This window comes from Rhopalosiphum padi, chromosome 2, assembly GCF_020882245.1.
Source record: "Rhopalosiphum padi isolate XX-2018 chromosome 2, ASM2088224v1, whole genome shotgun sequence".
In the NCBI taxonomy this organism is placed as follows: domain Eukaryota; kingdom Metazoa; phylum Arthropoda; class Insecta; order Hemiptera; family Aphididae; genus Rhopalosiphum; species Rhopalosiphum padi.
In genome coordinates, this window is record NC_083598.1 from 11,244,785 (window position 1) to 11,268,112 (window position 23,328).

Sequence of the window (23,328 nt, forward strand, 5' to 3'; positions counted from 1 at the left end):
TACTCCTATTGGCTACCGTAAAAATATCTTTTGATTTAGTGTTTACACATTATAAAAATTAAGACGTACCTACATCTATAGCGGACAACATTTTGATTCTCTCTTTTTTTTTTTTTTTTTGACATACCTTTTAATTCATATGGATTCAGTTTATAACAAACTATTGTTGCTCAGTTATTTAAAAAATTTAAATCAACAGCATAATTAATACTCAGTGACCGTAAATATCGTTATTCATCATTATTTGTTATTTCTAGATTCAACTTGTGATATAATTAAAAACTACAATTTCCCTAACCATGTTAATTTATTTCTGCAATTTTTATGCTTATTTTTTTTATTTGATATCGCTATTATGTTATATTGGGTTAGAAAATGGTCAAAAAATAATTCCAAGTGTACGATAAGTTATCAAATATAAAGATATTTTTTTTAATTTCAAATGCAATTAAAATACACAGAATTAATACAAAAATATGTAAACTTTCAAAAAAAAAAAAAATAATAAATAAAAATCAATAATTTTTGAACCGTTATCAAGTCAATATCAAAATTTATAAAAGAAAGGGTAATAATAAATTATTTAATAAAAATAATAACAGAGATAAATTAAAATGATAATTATGAAAATTAAAATAAATACTATTACTACATTACCAGATTTTCATATTTAATTTATAAACAAATTTGTACGAAGGGTGCATATTAAATAAGGCTGAAATGTCGACGTCTTCTCACGCAGCGACGTATTTGGGTTGAAAAGAGTTGAGAAAAAAACTAAATTACATCAAACCGACTCGACGTAAGCTCTCGCTGCTGTCTTTATTTTTCGTGAATTCAGATACTGTTATGAAATAAATATTATTCAAAACTGGCGCTTATTTAATTCAACACTCAATAGTGACAAATTTGATATACAAATCGTTATATAAAACAAACGAGCCATACACTTAGATTACTTCTGATAAAATATATGGGTTAATTAAATGTAAGAAATAATCGGAGTTCAATATCATGTGTTCTTGAAAATATGATACGGTAGATTTGTAAAAGGGCGGAATCTTATTGAACAATGAGAAATTGAGATTTCTTACAAAGTTTATCTTCATATTTTTTTTTTCCAAACCAATATTTATCACCGTGAAATAGACACAGAATATAATACTATAATATAAACAAACAATATTTTTTTTCTCGATTGCGAGAAAAAAATACTATCTCATTTACAAATTATTAACTTCAAGCGCGCAACGACACGCGACGTAAGTACTTCAAAGAATAAAAACCGTCGGATAAATAATAAAAATATAAACTTTATAAACTATATTAATTCTACCAAAATGTTCACTACGATATTATTATACGTGCAATCATCAACACAATATTATATACGTCTTTTAAAATAATATATATTATTTTTTATCGTGATTTACCGGGATAAGAGTTTTTAGAATTTCGTTTTTCCCCCTCGAGCTGTGTGTCTAACTGTCGAGTGGTTAAACGGTTGTTAAAGAGGAGTCGTATTAAATGGCTGTAAGAGCGCTCTTTAGCCGTTTTGTTTTACTTTTCAACCGATATACTAAGAAGACGCGCGAGAGTACAATACTGAAATAAATATTAAATATTTTTAAATCTCCGACAGTGGCTGAAACACACGTACGATGTACATGTTTTATTATAATAAATATCACGGTGCGTTTGCGATTCGGTGACATGGTCTGTGCATTAAATCGTTATTCCGCGTAATTCCGCAGGCGGATAACGCGCGGCGAGTCTGCGGTGGACACTAAAGTTTCCGCCGTTGAAAAACCACCGGGTGGTGAGGAGTAGGCGTAGGACGGTAGGTAACAGGGGAAATCCACTGTTCGGATGATGATGATGATGATGGCGACAGCGTATAATATTATGTTTGACGATGCTGCACAGGAATCGTTAAAAATCGAATGAGTACTTATTAGTAGTGCTGCGGCGGCGGTGGCGGAGCGTCGTTAAAAACCGTAGTGCCAGCGTCGAGAATAAACCGCCCGAGAAACGACGCCGATTTATTTACGGGATTATCAATTTTTGCCACCGCCCGAGATACCAATCTCCTTGTCGGTCATCAATTTTCCGGTCGAAAACCCGTCGGGAACAGGGAGAAAACAATATATATATATATATATACGATAAACAGTCAAAAGTGTGGTGACGGTCGGGTGTTTTCGACGGGTGGGAGACGATTGTGGAGAGGACAAGAGGTGTGAGAGTGACCTGTACACGTCGGTGGTTCATTTGTCCGGTATCCCGTAAATCTGGACGGAGGATCGATGTTTTCCGACCTGGCTTTAAGTCGAAAGGGAAAAACGTATACCACGTGCCATTTATAGGTGCGCGGTGGCAGCGGTCACGGCGGAAAGTGTCGGACGGTAGGTACCGGCGGCGGCGGCGGCGGCGGCAGTGACTATACGACGGCCGTGGAAAATAATTAAATTCCATACAAAAAGGAAAGGTGTGCAGAGGTACCGTCCCGGTGCCGGACGGGCGGGCGACGCATCCGTTGTTGACGTAATTTATCAAACGATCTTCCGGTCGGATTTGAGCATTTCCCGAAAAGCTCGTACAGGAAATGAAACGGTGCAAAAAAAAAAAAACACAAGCCGTCGCGGCAATTCGACAACTCTCAGTTGACGTGTATATAACAATAATAATAATAATAATACGTTATGGCGGCGGCTCGAGAAACGAAACGTTCAAAAAAAAAAAAAAATACATACGATAACCGTCGACCGGGTGGACTTACGTCCGATTGCTCGCCATCTATCATACGATTATAGCATGCGCCGACGCACACCACACGTGTCGGTTTCCAAGAGATGGCGGTAACGTATTCTCGGTGACTGCCTCTGTGCTCGTATCGTCAGCCGTAATAATTCACACATTCGTCGGAATTTATTACTTTTAAAATTACGACGTAATTTTTTGATTTCTTTTATTTTACAGTCGCGGTTCGGTATTAAGAACGACGGAATTGTACATAAAATAAAAAAAAAAAACCGTTAAGCGGTTTGCATTCGGTTGTTCAATTCATCGTGGTCGTGGTCGTTGTCGTTTTAGTCACCCTTTCAGTATATATAATATTGTGTATATAGTATACGTACCATTGCTCGTAAATCAGTAGTTTTGTTGGTCGAAACTCTTTTTTCGAGATAAAATGTAGCAGAAAAATGGAAAGAAAAATACAAAAAAACATCGGCGAGAAGTTTTGAAAAATACGCGCAGATAAATAACTTTTCTTCTTCTTTTTTTTTTCATCACAATCTTGAGTTATGGCGCGACGGACTCGATGAAAACTGTGAAATTCATTGTAACTTAGTATGCACTTTTATACTCGCTTTTCTTTGCGTTTCGTGAAAAAAACTCACGACATTCATATTTCATTCACACAAACGTACAGCAAATTATATTAACATAATTTCAAACCTTATTAACAAACATAATATAATAATATGTTCTATTCTCCGAGAATTGTAAATGTTCGTGAAAAAAATGAACGTAAATTAAATTAGTTTTTAGTTTAGATTGTGTATATCTATGTGTGCAAAAAATTTGTATTCATTCCATTTTTATGAGTTAATAATTGTTTTAATTTGTATACAGACTTATCTAATTTTATCAACGTATACTCATCTATTACTAAGGTAAAATTAACTTAACATCAAAAAAAAAATAGTACAATTTGATAAACGTGGTATTTTTATGATGAAGATTATTTTAATGTATTATTTTGGACACATTTTAATTAAAAAAAAAAACCATTTCAAAATAAAAATGCAACGATCAGGATGATTTTCTTAGTGGATTCTTTTTTAATTATTAAACACCATAAATTAAATGATAATTTATAGGAATTTGTATTTAAAATTAAGGAAATTTAAGTGAGTATAATAGCTAAATAGCCATATATTTTAATACTTAAATAGTTTTGTTAAGAATAAGCATTCAAGAAGTTTCGTTACTGGATAGTTCCTTCACTCAATTCCTCAGTATTTTTAAAATATAGTTAACTTATTTTTTCTTATTTGATATTAACCTTATAGACATCATATTTTGTGCTTATTTTAAAATATATTTAAAGATTTAACAGAAAAAAAATGAATAAACATTAAAACATGCACTATGTACACATATGTTGTATTCAGAAAGTTCTAAAAAAAAAACCCATTTTATAAAATACGAGTATAATTTAATATTATAGCGGTTTCCTTTTAATTTAATATTGTTGATAAACGATTTGCAACTTACGGAATAAATATTAATAATATATTGGTTTAACATACTAGTTTTACAAGGAAATGGTAATGGGACATTTAAACACGAAGAGTCTTGTTTTGACAAATATATAATAAGTGCGTTTATATTTGGTTAAATGTATTAACGTATACATATATTTTGTTATTCAATTATTTTTTAAGGCTATATTATACATCAGTAACTTGAAAATATGTATATATGTTAATCTTAACGGAACAAAGCAACAAGAGTACTTGACTATTAACAATATTGTATAGGCGGCGTACCTATATGTATTATATTATCTATATATATATATTTTGAATTTTCAACAGACGTGTATCATTATTGCATACACGGAACGCCATGTTAGAATATATTCCATTTTATTGCGATTTGTGTAACTACTACCTATTAAAATAATTGTTGTTATCTAGCTATACATTTATTTTAATAGATAAATGTATCAATTTAAATTAATTAACCTCATCGAAATGTTCAGTATCATATATTCGGATATACTTCATAACAATATGTTGTTAAACATAACATGGTATAATTAATAACATAATACAAATGATGGCGTCTGATGTGAGTATTAAACAGAATATAAAATAACCAAATCGAGCAGAATAAAACCACGATGTAATTTTATACGGACGTATAAAGTACATATAAAAGTAAAATTGTATTTTAATTCATTTGTATATATCGCACCGTATTAATTACACGTGATCGCCGATCAGACATATATTTCGAATGATCACACAAATGAGATTGAGGTCGTTCCGTTTACGTTTGTATAATAATTGCAGGCTTGTACTGCTATTTAATAAATTGTTTAACGATCGGTTTAATTGCTAATCAATTTCGGTCGTTCCGTCGAAACGCGTATAAAATATTAATAGGATTTCGACATGGTCCCATTTTACGGGATTCGTCGAAACCTTCTACCGTAAAAAAAAAAAATGTGTATATACGTATATCCCGAACGGATCAGAGCACGTCTGTTGTGATTTGCGTCAACGTGATCAGCACTAAAACGCAAAGGGTTTAAAAGTTGCACCAAAGTAATGGTATGCATCGGGGCTGGAAGTGCCTCGGATAAAAACCATCCTATTATATTATACTTAAGAGTTAAGGAGCGTTTTTTTTTTTTTTTTTTTTTTTATTATAATTATTATTATCATTCAAACGCATCCCTCGGTGGTAACGTAAACGGAGGAATAATAATTACGGGTATTATCCACTTAACGACCTCTCCTGCGGGATTCCCGCGCGTAAACCCGGGCTCTCTAAAAACCACAGACTTTCGGCGTACGTATTATTATATCGCTCAAAACCGACGGGACGCCGTTTAGAGTAAATAATGACAACATTTTTGATTCGGCCGAGTATGTTTCAGGACACGTTATAAGCCGGTAAAATTTGATTTTATGATTTTAGGACGGCGCTCTGGGCGTGTTGAACAACAGTCGATTTGTTGACTGATCGGAAAATCGTCGTTTTTCGTATTCGTAATAATATTATTTTGACGTTGTAGATTTAATCATCGATGACTAATATTTTGGCATGATAATAATATTTATATACATTATATATAATATGTGTTATTTGTATTTTAAATGTGAGCAAATTGTGCGCAGTTAAGGAGTTTATACAGAATAATCGACAGTGAGAGATGGTGGTAACGAATGTGGATAATATTGTTTTATACGGAGTGATTTACAAATCGCACTAACTCTTTTTCTTTCTTTTTTTTTTTTTACTGTTTTAGTCCAACTATGATTTTTTTTAATTATCTACGTATTGACAATATTTTAAAATACTTAAATTGTTATACCATTTAACGAGAAGTGATGCCATTTTTTTTCCCTAATGAGAATTATTTTTTTTATGGTAAACTGTTAAGCAGGTATCATTTTCAGAGTATCGATGTACCCGAATTAAAATTCAAACGAATAATTGCTGAGTTATTTAATTGTGTGTACTAAAGGTCTATGGCAATAGAACGGGGGAAGATAATATGTGGAATATATAATGGTGTTATGATGATATTATATTAACAATACTATTATTACAATCATTAAAACGTATGGAAATTAACCGAGAATAATAAGTACTAAATTAAATATTACATACATTTTATATTTTTTTAAAGCATTATTATGATATAATATTTATTCTTGGTTTATTCATTTTAATTACTCGAAAATGTTGTGTTTAATTTTGATTTCGATATAACAACATTTTGCGAAAAAAAATACAGGAAACTGTTTAAACTATATAAAACATCTAAGTATTCGATAATATTATGATCTTTAATACACCTAAAAGTTTCAAAAATCCAAATTTTATAAGATCATTATTAAATTTAAAGTTAGACGTGAGCATGATTTGTGGTTCACTCTGTATAAATAGAACGATGGAGCCATAAGCACGTGACTGCCATACTGAGAATAGAAGTTTTGAAAATCGGGGCTCGTGCAATCTTCAGCAAACATATATATATGTATTATAATATAATCGCGTGTCCTAAACGAGTGCAGCGGTATTATTCAAACCAATTCGAATGTAAACGGAATCGTTTGTTGATTTTAAAACGCACGTACTTGGTTTCTTGTGATATTTGTTAAATAAACAGAAAATGTACAATGATCCAAGAAAACCCTGCGGCAATGTTTCATAAATTATAATATTATATTTGCGTATTCTGATTTCGTCACTGCAGTAGGTATTACAATAAATTATGATACTATCGACTTAACTTTTAATTACATTGTACAACAATGAACACTGTATCCGTATAAAACAATAAAACGTCGAAACGAAAATGTTCGACTCTCCGTCTTTCAATAAGACGTATTTCAAGTTTGAATGAAGAAAATTTAAAAAAAATTAAATCATTTAAATATATTCATGTTACATTCATTCAATATAGTTGTAGTCAATAAACATTCTTTGTCGAAATTATTATCATCCGTTAATGAATTTCATCACAGTAACGGATTTAATGGATTAAATAATATTTTACATTTCGTTATTAATCACGTTTAGCAGATTATCTCGTACATATTATTATATATTATAATATAATATAATATAATACTACATCGACCGTGCGGAAATGGGAGTGAATCCGTATAAATAAACCACATCAAACGCACGGCGAATTTTCTTTTGAACCGGCACAATGTACGCGTATAACAATAATAATAATAGATATCGGTGGCGGAGGGTTGGCTGAATATTTGCCAACAGCAGACGTTCGGGTGTTCCCGCCGGGCGAATGACACTAAATCAAAAGGCTTACCTCTGAATAATTGCGGCGTGCGAGTACACACTATAAATGTATTGCGTGTGCATACAGCGAGATCGCGCGATGACTAACGGTAAAGAAAATGCATCGGTATGATATTCTACAAGCATATAATGATAACCGTAATAATAATCGTAATAGAGAAACCCGCGAGCGCATTAACGTTTCCGTTGAGGCCAATGACACCGTAATAATATTATATAGCTATAGGTAGGGTCCGCATATAAAAACGCCCCGAAAACTATCGAAAAGCTCTATAAAACATAACTAAAAAACCTTTCTAACAATTCCCTTAAAAATGGTTCACATTTTTTTGTAGACCAGCAAGCGAGGAGAAAACGATGGTATCACATTCGACATTCTTCGCGATTATCTCAATTGAGATAATAATAGTAATACAAAAACAAAATTTCGAAATTGAGCGTGTACAATAAATAAACAGTACACTCGAAATAGATACGCAATCAATATGTCACTCTAACTAACTAATAAATTAACTGTTATTTGATCGAGTCACGGTATAGTTATTATTAAACACACAGTAAAATACCTAAAAAGTATTAAAACGAATATAATGATAAATACAATATAATAATATTATGATTACACGAATTGGTAGATCGAATTTCCTAATTCACAATGTATGTAATGTTCAATGCACGCGAGTATGGCTTACATTGAATAAAATACCAATAAATAAAAACCAGTAAGAATACAACAGAAAAACACGCAAAATGAAAATTTTAATGTATCTGTTACATGTCGAAGCGAATTACCTATGTTATTCGGGTGCATTGTTTCAGAGCACCTGGAAACAATGCATTTTGCATTACAATCTGATCCCCGATATTATAACGATACAGTAAATGGCACGTGGCACGGTCGCCATGACGACGAGGGCGCATGTTGAGGTTTTTGTAATACCACATATCGTAACAAAAGCTCATAATATTACAATAATAACTCTGTCGTCGACCGATTACGACGTTGCATGTCACGCCAATGTTCGGCCGTGTTTTTGCATGAATTCTCCGCCAAAATAGGACGCTGTTGTAATATTGTTACGGGATGATAAATTCCAGTAATATCGTTTGATACGCTCATCATTGTTATGGTCACCGCAGTATTGAGTCTATTCATTTATTTTTGTTTTTTTGTTTTAGGTTTGAATGGCAGGGGAAATGCTCTCATTCCGTACATACCTGGCAAAAATTTTTCATCTGCAAATTCATCGGTGGCTGTACCGACACTGCACAGCGTTGCGTAGACTACGATTAATGTCCACCTGAAATCAGACGTATAATATTACTGTTAAAAACGATTAAAAAAAAAAAAAAAATTCAAACGACCACATTAGTTTAGCAACTATAAATGCCTTAGTGCACTACATCTGTAGGTTCACCATGGACAGTGGTGATTGAGCAAAACCGAATGAATAATATTATACAGTCCGAAAATATGATGCTTTCTTCACGAACTCGACGGGGTGTTAAATGGTTGACGTACGTCGATGTGACGGGTTTGATAGATCAAATTGTCGAATGAGATGATAATAATATAGTATATCATATGACTGCGATTTCTGTAATTACATATCAGTTGTTGGGAATGTGGTTTTATGTTTAATTCGATTTAAGTCTAATATTTACTTTTTTTTAAAAATTTTTTATAATATTATTTATTTTACTTTTAAATATTAAAACTGTTTTTTTCATCTATGGATATTTTTTTTTTTAATTAGATAAAATATTATGGTTTTGACATTATTAAGTTTCTTTGGTAATTCCAAAAAAAAATTATGAATTGACAAGAGTTTTTGAAACGTATTCTTTTCATTTTCGAACAGTAAAAATAAAAATAAGTATAGAAATGTAATATCTAATTAATCTTAATTTCTATTTCACAAAAAAAAAAAATCACCAAGATCTTAAAGTTTTTTAAGCAATAAGACCTTAGCCAAAGTAAAAATAATTGTTTATATATATATATATAACCTATATAAGGAAAGTAAAAACTATGAATAATAAAACTATAAAAGTATAATGAAAAGTTGAAAAGTTGATTAAAAATATTGCCGTTGTTAAAAAAAAAATGGAATAGTTAACAATCGGTATAAACTATAAAGTATCAAAAAATATAATTTAATGATTTTCTACAAAAGGAGAAATAAATTATTATTATTATATTATATTATATTATTATACAATATAGGTAAATTAAAGATTAAGCAAAATTTACTACTTGAAGTAAATTGTTCTTCATGTACAGTAAAAGGAAAAAATATTAGAAAAACAAAACTACTTGGAATATACTATAGTGTAAAGTGTATTATATTTTAGGTTCTAAATGAAAGAAATTTTATTTGTTTCAGAAGGAATCAAATCATATATTATTTTAAAGTGCATTATTATTGCCATTATTTGATGTATCATCTTTTTCAGAAATTTCACAGTTTTAAATGTATTTAAGGTATTGCATTTTAAGCAATACACAGTTGCAAAATAATAATAATAATAATTTCGAGTTTATTGATTAATTGTTTGTTCATGAATGTTTATTAATAAAAGAAGCATGGTTAATATGAATAATATGATAAATTAAATTTATAAAAAGAACGAAATCGGTAACCGCTCTAGTTATTATTTTTATAATACTTTAATTTATTATACTTTGTTTAATTTGCATTCTTGTTATAATATTATGCTATTTATGATAATAACATATAACTGATATTATTTGTTACAAAAACAATATAATTATATAATTTGCTTATTTTATCTCAAAAACTAAACTTGTTAACAATGTTATGTTGAGTACCTAATTTATTATCTACTTAATGTAGTACGTATTAAGCAACGTTATAAACAATGCAAATATAGGTTTAAATATACAAAGATATTACAAAAATCTAAATAAATTGACTCAAACTATTTTACGTGATATAACCTTTGTTGTTTGTACACAGACTCTTCTCTTGTTATTTATTTTATTTTATTTTTTTTATTTTACAGAATATAAAACAATCCATACTCCGAATTATGATAACTATTAACTGAATAAGAAGTCCCAAGACTATTATGGTCTCAATGGAATTAAATATTATGTTTGCTTTAAACCATTTTTTTTTATTATTATTATTATATTACATACGTGAAAAAGTTGGTAATATTTATTTATTTTCAACTAGAGCTTTACATTTTATAATATAATTAAAGTAACAGAAGTTGGTCACTTCCAAGCCATCGGCTGTATGGATATGAGAGTTAATAACTACACTATAAAATTAATATTAATAATAAGTTATGCAATATACAATATGTAATAAATAATGTTAAAAATAAATAATAATAATGTTATGAATTAATTTATAGGTAATAATATTGGTTTTGTAAATTTTAAAGAGTATAGGTACCAAGATAAGGAGAAAATAAAAGGAATAAATAAATAAATAAATGTATCTAACTACTATTTTAAAAGTGTAATTGGGTACATAATAAAATATGCAAATCAAATGTACGACTATACTATAATATAAATCTTAAAATATATTTTCAAAATGATTGTATTGTCTTGAAATAAGTTTAAAAGAGTTCGATTTCATAATAATATTGTATTATACAAATATAAAACAAATACAAATATATTAGTTAGGCGTACAATAATTTAATTTAAAAGCCACTATATCGTATCTATTCTGGTCGTCTGTTAATTGGAAATTAAATTAAATAGTAGTTTATATTCACAATTTGCATTTTGAAGATATTTATGTACATTTCACTCATGTGTGATTCTATATTTAAAATGCAAATTATTATTTATTGGTTACTTGTCAAAAATTATGACAGACTTGTGTTTTTTACTTCTAAAGGTTCGGTAACAAACTATACTTGTAAAGTATATAATATAATTGCAAAGTAATATAGAAGAGTAAAGTGATTTGTATTATGAAATTATCATTGATTGATAATACAATAGAAACCATAAACATTTTAATATATCTTGTAAATGGGAAAATATATCCACAAATGTACGTTTCTGTCAACCTCAGATATAATATACAGCAAAAGGTAGGGTTGACGCCACGACGTGTGATTAAAATTTCAAGAGTGGAATGCCGAAGAACCGGGAATGTTATAGAACTAAAAAAACTTACTAAATTATACAATTATGCAAGTCTTTATCTATAATTTTTAAAATACTGCAACCATTAAAATCCTGCGTATTGTGGAGAATAAATTCATCACACACAAATTGAGTGGACAATAAATAATGTTTTTATACATATTTTAATTTTTTAATTTTATTTATTGGTGCAACAAGCCGAATAGATAATAATTGAAATTAACATTCGTGTGGCTTAAACGGAGTGACCAACCAGCGGCAGTACTCGGGTTCTATAAATATTTTAATGTGTATACAACAGTTGATTGTACGGAATAATATTATATACATTTTGTGAGCATTTAACCAAATATTTTTACCAGAGTGAAGAACAAAAAAAAAAAACTATAACTACAGCTATCGTTGATGTAAAAGCAGTTTAAACACGTGTAATTAATTCTTAACTCAGAGTCTTACGACTGAGAAGAGTGTTGTACCATTATTGTGTATGTGTTAGAAAAACTAAATTATCTATAGAATGTTTTAAAATAAAAAAATATTACATCAATTCGTGTACGGAGTTTGAAAGGAAAAAATGCAATCAAGTGTTTCTGGCCAACTGCCTGCTGTTACGATTGCCGGTGGCAATGCACGTTTTACCGTACAGCCGAGGCCCAATGCTAAAACAGTCGGCCGACGTTATTAAACATATTTTGGAGAAATACTTTGGGCACATATTTTATCCAAATACCATTGCCGGAACGGGACTAGACGAGATATCTACTGTTTCGACGAATTGAAACTCGCCCATCGTAACGGCGACGGCTCGCACAATATTACAACGAATTAACACGACGTTTCGTTATAATTTTATTTGACGCGATGACGACACCAGTTCATCAAATGTAACGCGAGACATATTAATATTATGACGTAACGCAATATTTATCGCGATGTCTGGTGGTGGGTTATGACTAACAATATGATATTGCTGCATCGGTGTTTTGTTCTACAGGAAGCGGATAATTATAATTTAAAGATTAAAAACGAGTAATCGATAACTTTCGGATGAAAATAGTGGACGAAAAGATTTTAATTTAAATGCTAATTTTAATAGGCTTTGGCAAGCGTTGGTAACGGATTCATAATTTTTCAAAGTTTCGCTGCCGATTTATTATCTGACTATGCATTAATATGCGACTACGTTGGACGGGCAAAAAATTCAGAAAACTTTTATTTTTTATGCATTTTCTTCCAGTGATCTTTATTCAGTGATTTTTTCCTACTTGTTTATTATTAGACCATGCCTAATCCTGTCAGGATCGTTTATACGATTCACAGAAATTATGTATTTTATTATTAATAATTATGAGAGTCACACGTCATTAGAAATATATCTTCGTGACGTCTTAATTGCATAGGCTTACGCTCATATAGTATATATTCAGTCGTCATTAAAATAAAACTAAAATAAATCATTTTAATTACTCAATCTTTGAATTGGAATGCACACATTTCCCAGAAAGAAACAAATGTTATTACAGTTTTATCGAACCATTAAAATTATTTTGTTTTCAAAATAAAATTTTAAATTTAGTATTTTTTTGTTAATTATAAATATGAATATCATCAATATTATTTATTATTGTTAAGCAACATCTGAATATTATAATCTAAAGACTAAAAGTATTTTTAGCTAATATTTCCCCGTATAATATAATTTGTTTTTGTTTGGTTCTTGAGATGCTTTGATGTTTAGATTTGTGGTCAGTTCAAAGGTACGAATACGTTTAATATTTGTATTGGTTTGTTCAAATTTATTTTATAAAAATCAATAAAAAAATATAAAGAAAATTAAAATAAACTTGTTTCAAACAAAAATTCAATAAATTCATGAACATGTTTTGTGAGGCCAATTTTGCTTAAGAACTCTCTATATATATGGTTCTGTGTATTTTCTAAAATTATTTTTATTAATAAAATTATAAAATTTTCTGACGAATCAAGATAGTTATTTTAGTCTTATGATAAAAAAATAAAATGTTAAGGAGTCATCGTATAATCCTATTCCCAAATAATCTACGTTATTATACGTTTCTTTTTGCTTGTTGTTTTTTCACAACCAAAAACCATAGAAGGTATAGCCATATTTATTTTGTAATGTTTAACGGGCTTTTGCCCAGGTAACAGTTTATCTGACAATACGCATATATCAATTATACCTCATAACTTATACCACACGCGGTGATATCACGGTAGTTTATGTAAATTGATAATAAAAATGGTAAAAACTGAGCAACACGGGAGCAGTCACAAAAGAATATCATATTATTAATTTGACTAGTGATGACACGCACAGCAAAAAAATAAAATAAATTGTTACGTTTTCAAATTCATATTTCTGTACGTTTTGTATTATACGCATTTATGTTTTTATAATGTGTATTGTGTACACTGAAATATTATACTAAAATAATCAACATCGTCCGATGATATATTATATAAATATATTATAATAAAACGCAAGACATTTTATTTTTTATGTTTAGTAGGTATTTTATTTTTGTTATTGGGATCGTTAATTATATTTTTAAATACTGTGATGGGTTTTTTTTTCATGAAGCTACCCTAGAAATAACAAATACTATCTGTATTTAGTATTTTCTTTGTAAACAAATATACGTTATCGATTAAGCAAACATTATATAATTAAATATCCATAAAACCTACTTCTCAAAATTAATTTAGACCCGTGTTTCATTTTAATTTAAATACTGTCTGCCTTCGATATCTATAAGTAAAAAAAGATATACATTTATATTTTTTATCTTTGAAAACTATGTCTACAAGGACAAATATACATACAATATTATGTATATAGTTTACGAATAATTTATAACCATTACTTAAAATAATGTTTCCGAACAGTATTTACGGTCATGCATTGTTGTGTTCAATAACAATAGTAAGAACGTGCCACACGCATTGCAGTGCTAGTGGGGTCGTTCACATACTGTACACCGATCAGACAAGTGCTGCGTAAAGAAAGTAAGCAGATAATGAAGTTAAACGATTGATATCGTACTATGTTGTACTCGGTTAATACATTTTTGTTTAAATAATTAAAATTTGAAAAATAAAATTAATCTATTATGGGTAAAAAAATATTTTGCGACATTATAGTCATTTGAGATTTCAAGAGGTAAAAAGTAACCTGACAAACACCTATATCACGGATAATTGATATATATATATATATTATATATTATTTATGTTTAGCTATCATCAAAAAATATGTACTTTTATTGAATATCAAATATAATTATATAAAATATTACATAATCTCAGAAAAAAATCACGATTGTTATCAAATTGTAAATATTATACGTTATTCGATCGATATGGTTGATAATGATAATATGATTATGTAAGAACGCACGTCTATATCTATGATATTATTCAAATGAAATACGACGACTAGAAAAATTCTCAATCGTTTAACCCGCCTATTGGACAAAGTAACAGGTAGACTATACTCAAAAATAAAATTATTTTCCCAACAACTAAATAATGTGACGAATCTTATTCGGATGTTTACATTAGTTGACGTTTTTATTGCATTTTTTACACGGTTCCAGTATGTAAAGATAGATATTTCTGTAAATCAAATTAAGAAGTATGTAAAATGCATTACTTATATTATATTATATACCGACGTAATGTTTTTTTTTATATTTAGCATTATATAATATTTATATGTACGCACTTAACCAACATGACGTTTTGCTACCAATTTGATTTAATAGTCAAGTACAAAAATTATAAACTAATATTTTTTCATCTCGATCTAACACTATTGATTATTGTTCGTCTACGTTCTTACGATATAGAGATTACGCTAGTCACATTATGAATAAATCTCATTGAAAATAACACTTTTGTTCCATAGAAAACGAGCTTAATACAATATAAACCCGAACGTTTTTGCTGATTAAATGTTTTTGTGATAATCCACTATATATATTGCTCACGTTTACTTGTTGGCCATATTACTGACCTCGTCAAACATGTGTAGCGGTCAGTATTTTCGATTAAGTCGTGAGTTTAGTACCTACACAATAATGTTTTATTGTTTGTCTTATTCGAATTAGTAAAAATGTCTTGTTTTTTAAGAACGTGAACAAACATTGCAAAAATATATCTAAAGATATCTCGTCACTCGCGTGGTTTTCTATTTATTAAAATATTGAATATTCACACGTGGTAAATATATATTTTGCTCTTTATATTTTTATATTTACATTTTACAGCTATTAATCAGTTGAAATGTATTTCTATTTATGGAGCTATAAAAATACATAATATGGTATATGATAAACCCAGTGTTGTAAATGTACCGACAAAGGCAAATTTTCTTTTCGAGTTAATAAAACGCACATTCCGTCGATGAATCCGAAGTAAAATTTTAAATTTTGACAGACAATCGCGGTGATTTATGCCAGTTTTAACATACATAGTTTATAGATGCTATAATTAATTAATAGCGATATGAATATAAAAATATTTATTAGTATTTTGGTAAGGATATTTATATTCATTGAGTAACACATATTAAATAAACACGATATTAAAATTATTTTTCACAGATAACATTTTTAATCAAGTATATCTTCTGTAATTTTGTTTAATGATTATATCAATAATAATATTCCATAAACTGCAAGTGATGTTTTATTATTAAAAAAGTATATTTTACAAAAAGTGTACTTCCGACAGAAAAAATGCAATTTTGAATAACAATATTTTTTTTTTATAAAACTTGCTTAAAGTTATTGTATTAAGATAAATGTATAAGCGAAAAATGATATTGTTTATATATATGTATTAAAGATTTAATCAAATAAAAAACTCTTTACAATAATTTATTGTGTTTTCGGAGAAATAAAAACTGTAAAGTATAAGTTTATTTCGATATCAAATTATACATTTTATTTGTTTATACTATTATAATACATGGTAAAGCATAATTGTAATTGCTTATTTACTTAATTCATTCAAATTCAATCGAATTAAAATGAAAATTGATCACGCGTATTATGTAAATATATTTCATTACGTTTCAACAGTTTTATTTGTCATAAATATAATAATATTTTATTAACTTGTCAATCATGTAATTAGATGCCTATAATATTTTTAACAGTATAAAAAATATCATATATAAAATTATCTGTAGGTAGTTTAAATTATTGTTTAATAATTTGGAATTTTTATACATGAAGCCATGAATGTACATTGTGACTAATGGACCTACGATTTTAATATAAATAAAATACAACTATTTGAACGCTGTAACGAATCATCACATCACCTGTTATGGCATAATATTAAATAATGATCTATACTCTATGGTATTTCGTTATTCACGCCTATTTCAATATTAAATATATTATTCACGTACGATTGAAGTCTAATAGGTATTAGGTACCCAACTCAAAAAAAATAAACAGTGAATATTTTCATATTTGTAGGAAAAAAACATGATTTATGGTAACATATTAATATTATTCCTTCGAGGGATTTATTTTTTTTCTCGTGACTTATCATTTATGGCCATGAACCGATTATTGTTAGAATATACGCGTTGGACATTTTATCACACATAACTATTTGTTTATGTAGTCAGCAAATACAATAATATGTGTAATGTGTATAATATAAACGCGCTCGAGTGTTTAACTAGTGCGTATTGTTTCTGAATTACAGTGTAAAGACAGTATTTTGAATTGCACATTTGCACGAAATTTAATTTGATCGAGATAGAAATAAGTAGGCATAAAACAAAAAAATAAGGAATTTTCACAAACTACTAAAATAACTTTAAATGCTTGAATTTATTTTTAAAACAAGACATGGCTATCGGAATATTGGCTGTGTGTATCTTTTAACTAATAACATATTATTGAGAATCTTTAAACGTAGTGACGTATAATCTTATAATAATGAATAAAAACATATTCAAAATGATACATCGTAATGTTGTTTCCATTCGTTTGGTCCGAGTTAATCGTTCGAACCGTCAGAAAACTTATAGTTTGGCGGGCGGAAGGAGTTAATTATTTTCTTGATAAAGCAGTTTCGGCATTGTCATATATGTGTATGTTCGTTTACTGGCAGCGACTCATTTATTTCTTATCGTTTTAATGTTAATTTTTCGCAACCAACGGCACTGTCCTAATAAAACAGTCGTATATGACTGTGTGTTTTGGCAAGAACCGCCCGCAGTGATTTACGATAATACATTACGGCCCAACGACTGTTCCTACCATCTGTTTGTGTCACTCGTGCGGTGTGTATAGGTACAATGTGTACGGCGTATAATATAGGTACGCGCAACGCCTGACACTAAACATAATAAACCTGTCAATAAAGTCACGGACGGTTCGACGTTTTTAAAATGGCAAACCCGACGGCATTTGTTCTAAACTCCGCAAATATACTAAGAGAGTATATTTAATATAATGTTTTCGGTGCGCAAGCGGTCCTAATAAACTTTAAATAAATTGGACGTGAAACAACGAGACGTTAATAAAAGGTTAGGTTTAGCGTGTCGACTGAAATTCGTTCGGTGTCAGCGAACGCCGTTTGATTTAATATCGAACAGCGTATAATATCGTATTGTTGTTCCTCGTCATCACGAGTGATACGGAGTTAAATGTCGTATTACGATAAAAAAAACAGCATCCACTGACAACAAAATTACGTCCAAATGAACTTGGGCAAACTAATTAGTTTAAATATTTTTTTGTAACCGCATATTATTCTCTATCCTGAACATTTTATTTTCGGTAAATGAGTATAGCAATTTTAGTAACAATAATTTAAAAAAATTCATGTCTGGCAATTTCACTCAAAATCGATTTATTTATAGTGAAGGTAAAGAATGATGTTTTTGATTAAACGTCATTCTAAACGATATTTGTAACACTATAAATGCATTAAAAAATATTTTCTTTAGAGTTCTTTGAAATAATGAAATATTCTGACTATGATAAAATATGAGTATAAAAAAATTACAATATTTTCTATACCTATGAAAAAAATGTGTAATAATTTAATATTATTAAAAATTAATATATCGTAATATTATTATATAATTTTAGTTATATATATTTTAAACGATATTACATTATTATTACTGGTAAATTATTTTTTAATTAAAATAAAATCCGTTTAAAAAAATGTCTACAAACTTTTAATTAAGAATGTAAAGCATGAAAAAAAAATATCTTTTTAGTAACAAATTACAACCTCTACAGATTTAAATAACTGAAAATGTTGTTTAAGATACAGCTAGCGCAATTACCAGTTTAAAAAAATACGTCTTTTATTATTAGAGTTGATTTATGATATTGTGTTTTTGGATTACAATTCATTATCATATAGTATGTATAAAAGTACAATTATTAATCATAAATGTTGAATATTTCAAATTACTGAGAAACTAAATACCGGATCTGTGGGAATAAGAAAATACTGAAAGCGTATCAAACTCAATTTTCTTGACCCCGGGTGGTAACTGGCAATGGTTTGAGTATACCATTTTAAATAGTCTATAGATTATACTGTAATGACAAAATTCGAAATATTCGAAACGCGGTTACGGTAAAAAAATAATTGTCATACGTGTTATGTGTGTAATTAAAAAATATCCTCAGCGATTTTTTTTCCGGAAACAGCATAATATTCGATCCGTAGTTGGTTTGGCACGTCTTACTCTCTCAGTTCACTTGTTACGGGTTCGCTGGAACTTATCACACTTTGCGTCGTGTGGGTGAGGCGAGTATGATGTACAGTACTTACACATTTCACACGCACATAAAATAGGTATGATAATGGTGGTAACCGGTTCCCGTGTTAGTGGTTTCACGCTTCTATGAGTCATCGAAAAGTGTTTGCCGATTAACAATATTCCTTTCGGTTTCCTGAAACCGGTTGACCGTTGGACCTACAGACGATAGGGCACCGTTGCGCTAAGGTGCTATTCGTATAAAACTATAAAACAATAGCACTATCGTATACCAAGCTCACGGCCTCCAAAGAAAAAAAAAACCGTGTACACGTGCAGTTACCACGCGTACCAAAGATTGCCGCAACAGTTATGACATGAATGAAAAATGCATCACGAGAGGAACGTACGACGGCTTAAATCTTGTCCGCAATTTAACGGGATGCGAGTTATTTTTATGACACCGCATTCCAGTGATATTAACTTATTATAAGTAATGCGGATAGTGCGGATACTTAGTGCATCAAATCGACTGATGAGATAATAGTATGTGGGTATATAAAGCATTAACGAACGGTATTCGCATTGGTTAGCCTTACTTAATAAAAAAAAAATAAACTTTAACGAAAAACCTCTCGTCTACCGAGTCATAAAAACACCGATAAACATTTGAATTTGCTGATTCATGATGCAATTTTGAAGAAAAATGTCCGACTCACGGGATGTTGTCATCGCTTTAACGCCAAACAAAAGAATATATCGAAGTAATGGATTTTCCTCTCTACATAATGTTCTCTTCTCTAAGCTTTTATGATAATAACTAAAGTAAGGAGAAAAAAATGTAAAGCACAATATCAGGGTCCGGGGTTGAAGTGGGTTTTGTTCGTGCCAACCGTATCGAGGAAAAACAATGATAATGACTAGCGCGGTCTTTGGTTAACGGTTCCCTGCTATCTTGACAAAAGGTGATCTAAGAGAAGTATTTTATTTTATTTTTATTTTTAAAAACGAATTTCAGGAAAAGCATTTGCTATCATATCGAATGGCCGGTTTTTATCTTTCACTTTAATCAGGTTTTAAAATAAAACATTGAAATCAATTGATAATGTAAATATACTAGAATACGTTGAATAGATTATTTATAACTATGTTCTGTAACCGTGTGTAATTTGATCAGATATTTTTATATATTTTTTTTTTGTACAATGAAATATTTTTTCGATAAAATAAGACTATTTTATTATAACCAGTGACAAAAATATTTTACAACGTGCGGTTACAAGTATGTAAAATGTCTACACATCAAAAATGCATATACATTAAATACACAAAATCATTAAGTTTTAATCATTTTATTTATATAATATTACATACAAATTAATTTATACTCTACTACGTTGTAATTAATAAGCGGTATCATAATTGGATAATAATATACCTTAGTTCAAAAATCCTAACTAATAGATCCGTAAAAAAATGATATTTATGTAAATTAGTTTTTACGATACACACATATAAAATAGTTGAATTAAAAATAATAATAAATGTCTAAATAGATACTAGAAAGTTGATTTGAAATCATAATACTGGTTTACTTGTGGGAGGTGATTTAAACTATCAAATACGTGATAATTAAAAAAATACCAATCTGTCGTAATGAATTTGATATTTAAAATTAATTCATTTAATCCAGTGAAATAAAAATAGTATGTGAGTATAAGTAAATACCTGTATAGAATTATTAATATGCTATTAAAAATACTGTTTGTGGTTTTTGTGGTGAATTACCATCATTTACACTTTTTTAACGATACTATATTTATTCAAATCAACATTTTATCGTTGCAATCGACTTATCAAGTAAAAAGTAAACACATGTATGTAATAAATAATTATTATTAACGGTATTTAAGTGCTTAAACGACAAAGTGCCATTATTGGGTGGCTTCTTCATTCAAATTCTTCATGTTTTTTTTTTTTCACATAGCTCATACTCTTATTTTGTCTACCGGTACAGATTGTGTGTAATTTATTTGTTTATAAAAAATAAAAAAAGTTCTTAAATAAATATATTTATTATTTAGGTATAAAAAGCATTGTATTTAAGTTTTTTTTGATAAATGTTTTCACTAAAAATGAAAAATTATTATTTTGACTAGTACCTATCGATAATGCGTTTAATTATTTTAATTTACTATACTATCAGCGCTAATTTTGAAAATACGTTTTAATTACTGGATATAATCAAGTTATAATCAAGAGGTACAATACATTAATATCAAATACTTACTTGATATAAGAACTGTCAAGAGTGTGTAGTTAGTGACTTTAAGTATAGGTATTAAAATCAAACAAATTCCATACAATATTACAATAATAACTAATAAAACGTTAAGAAAGGAAAATCCATCGCCATTGGACATAATAAAATCCCTTTATCTTTGACTAAGCCCCTTTGTGAATCTTATTTATCACTCTGAACACGGTCTAAAAAAGGCGAAGAAAAGCGTGTAAACTATATAGTAAGGAGGACTCTTCAACAATATTTATAGGCTGTTATTTTTGGATACTATAGGACACGATGAAGAGGGGATTAAAAAAAAAAAATAAGAGTGTAAATTATTCGATAATGGCTGTTTTTTTTCAAAAGTTTAACTTTTATTTTTAAAATGTAAGAAAAATTAGCTTTGAGTTTAAAAAGCGTGCACAATAAAGAAATGTTTATACTAATAAATACCACTAATTTTAATAATCAGATGTGTTAATGCATATACAATGTTGGTTATACTTTTGATCGTGTCACTACAATTCAATAATGATTGAAACTAATCCTTTTAATATAAAGAAAAAAAATTGTAGAATATTTTAAAATATATCCACAAAAGTAATAAAAACGTAAAAAATGTTAATAATTATCATACTGAATTAAAGTTTGTTCAATTTCTGTACTACAAAAAAAAAAAATATTACTTATAGTCACTAAGAAATAATGTGTATAATATTATAAAATGTTATACACTTCGTATCTTAATAAATATAATATAAACAACGGATTCTATTTGATGTCTATTCGTCGTTAAAAATATTAACGCATAATGTGGTTGGGTCCACTTTATTTAAATAATATGACTATATTGTAAAAATATATTTAATTTATGAAATATACTTTTTACATAGGTAGCCATTTTTTTAAAACTTTTATACAAATATTATATGCTAGACTAATTTTGAATAAGTTTTAAATGTACCTAGATAATGATATTTGTTAATAAAAAAGCTATTATATATTCTAAAAAAATATTTCTTAGATTCTTAAAACATTTTATGTTTATGAAAATTGTATACGTTTTAAAAGCAGTAAAAGTAATATAGAAAAAGTTACCATTAAATAAAAATGTATCTTTAAAAAAAAAAATTCAAAAGTCTATTGACAATATCCAGAAATAAGTTTTTTTTAGAAACTTAAAAATGCAGGCATTTTCCATACCAAAGGGATAATACACAACATTATAAGATTTCAAATTTCTAGTAAATTCTGAATACTGAAACAATACAATAAATAATTAATTCAATTGTAACAGATGAAGTGGAGATTTATATATTATAACTATATATAACAATTAATAAAATCCAAAAAAAAAACTTTAAAACTGAATATAAATGAAAATGTATTTTTTACTAGTACGATACACATTGAACAGGCCTAATTAAATAATTAAATTTTATGTTTATAAATTATTATAGTATTTATGTATATGAGCTTGCTTATTGTTGTTGTTGGAGTAATAAATTATAATTTTAAACGGTTAAATGTTTTTAGTTGGCTTATAATTTTCCTAATAGTATATAA

General features: G+C 28.6%; 1 protein-coding gene across 1 annotated transcript in view; it reads right to left on the reverse strand.

Moving 5' to 3' along the window:
* Positions 1–23,328, reverse strand: part of LOC132918891 (collagen alpha-1(XVIII) chain) — a 233,862-nt gene that overhangs the window by 202,011 nt on the left and 8,523 nt on the right. Inside the window, exon 2 of the mRNA XM_060980235.1 lies at positions 8,791–8,873. Within this exon, the coding sequence (XP_060836218.1) occupies positions 8,791–8,873 (83 nt within the window). The remainder of the gene's footprint in view (positions 1–8,790; positions 8,874–23,328) is intronic.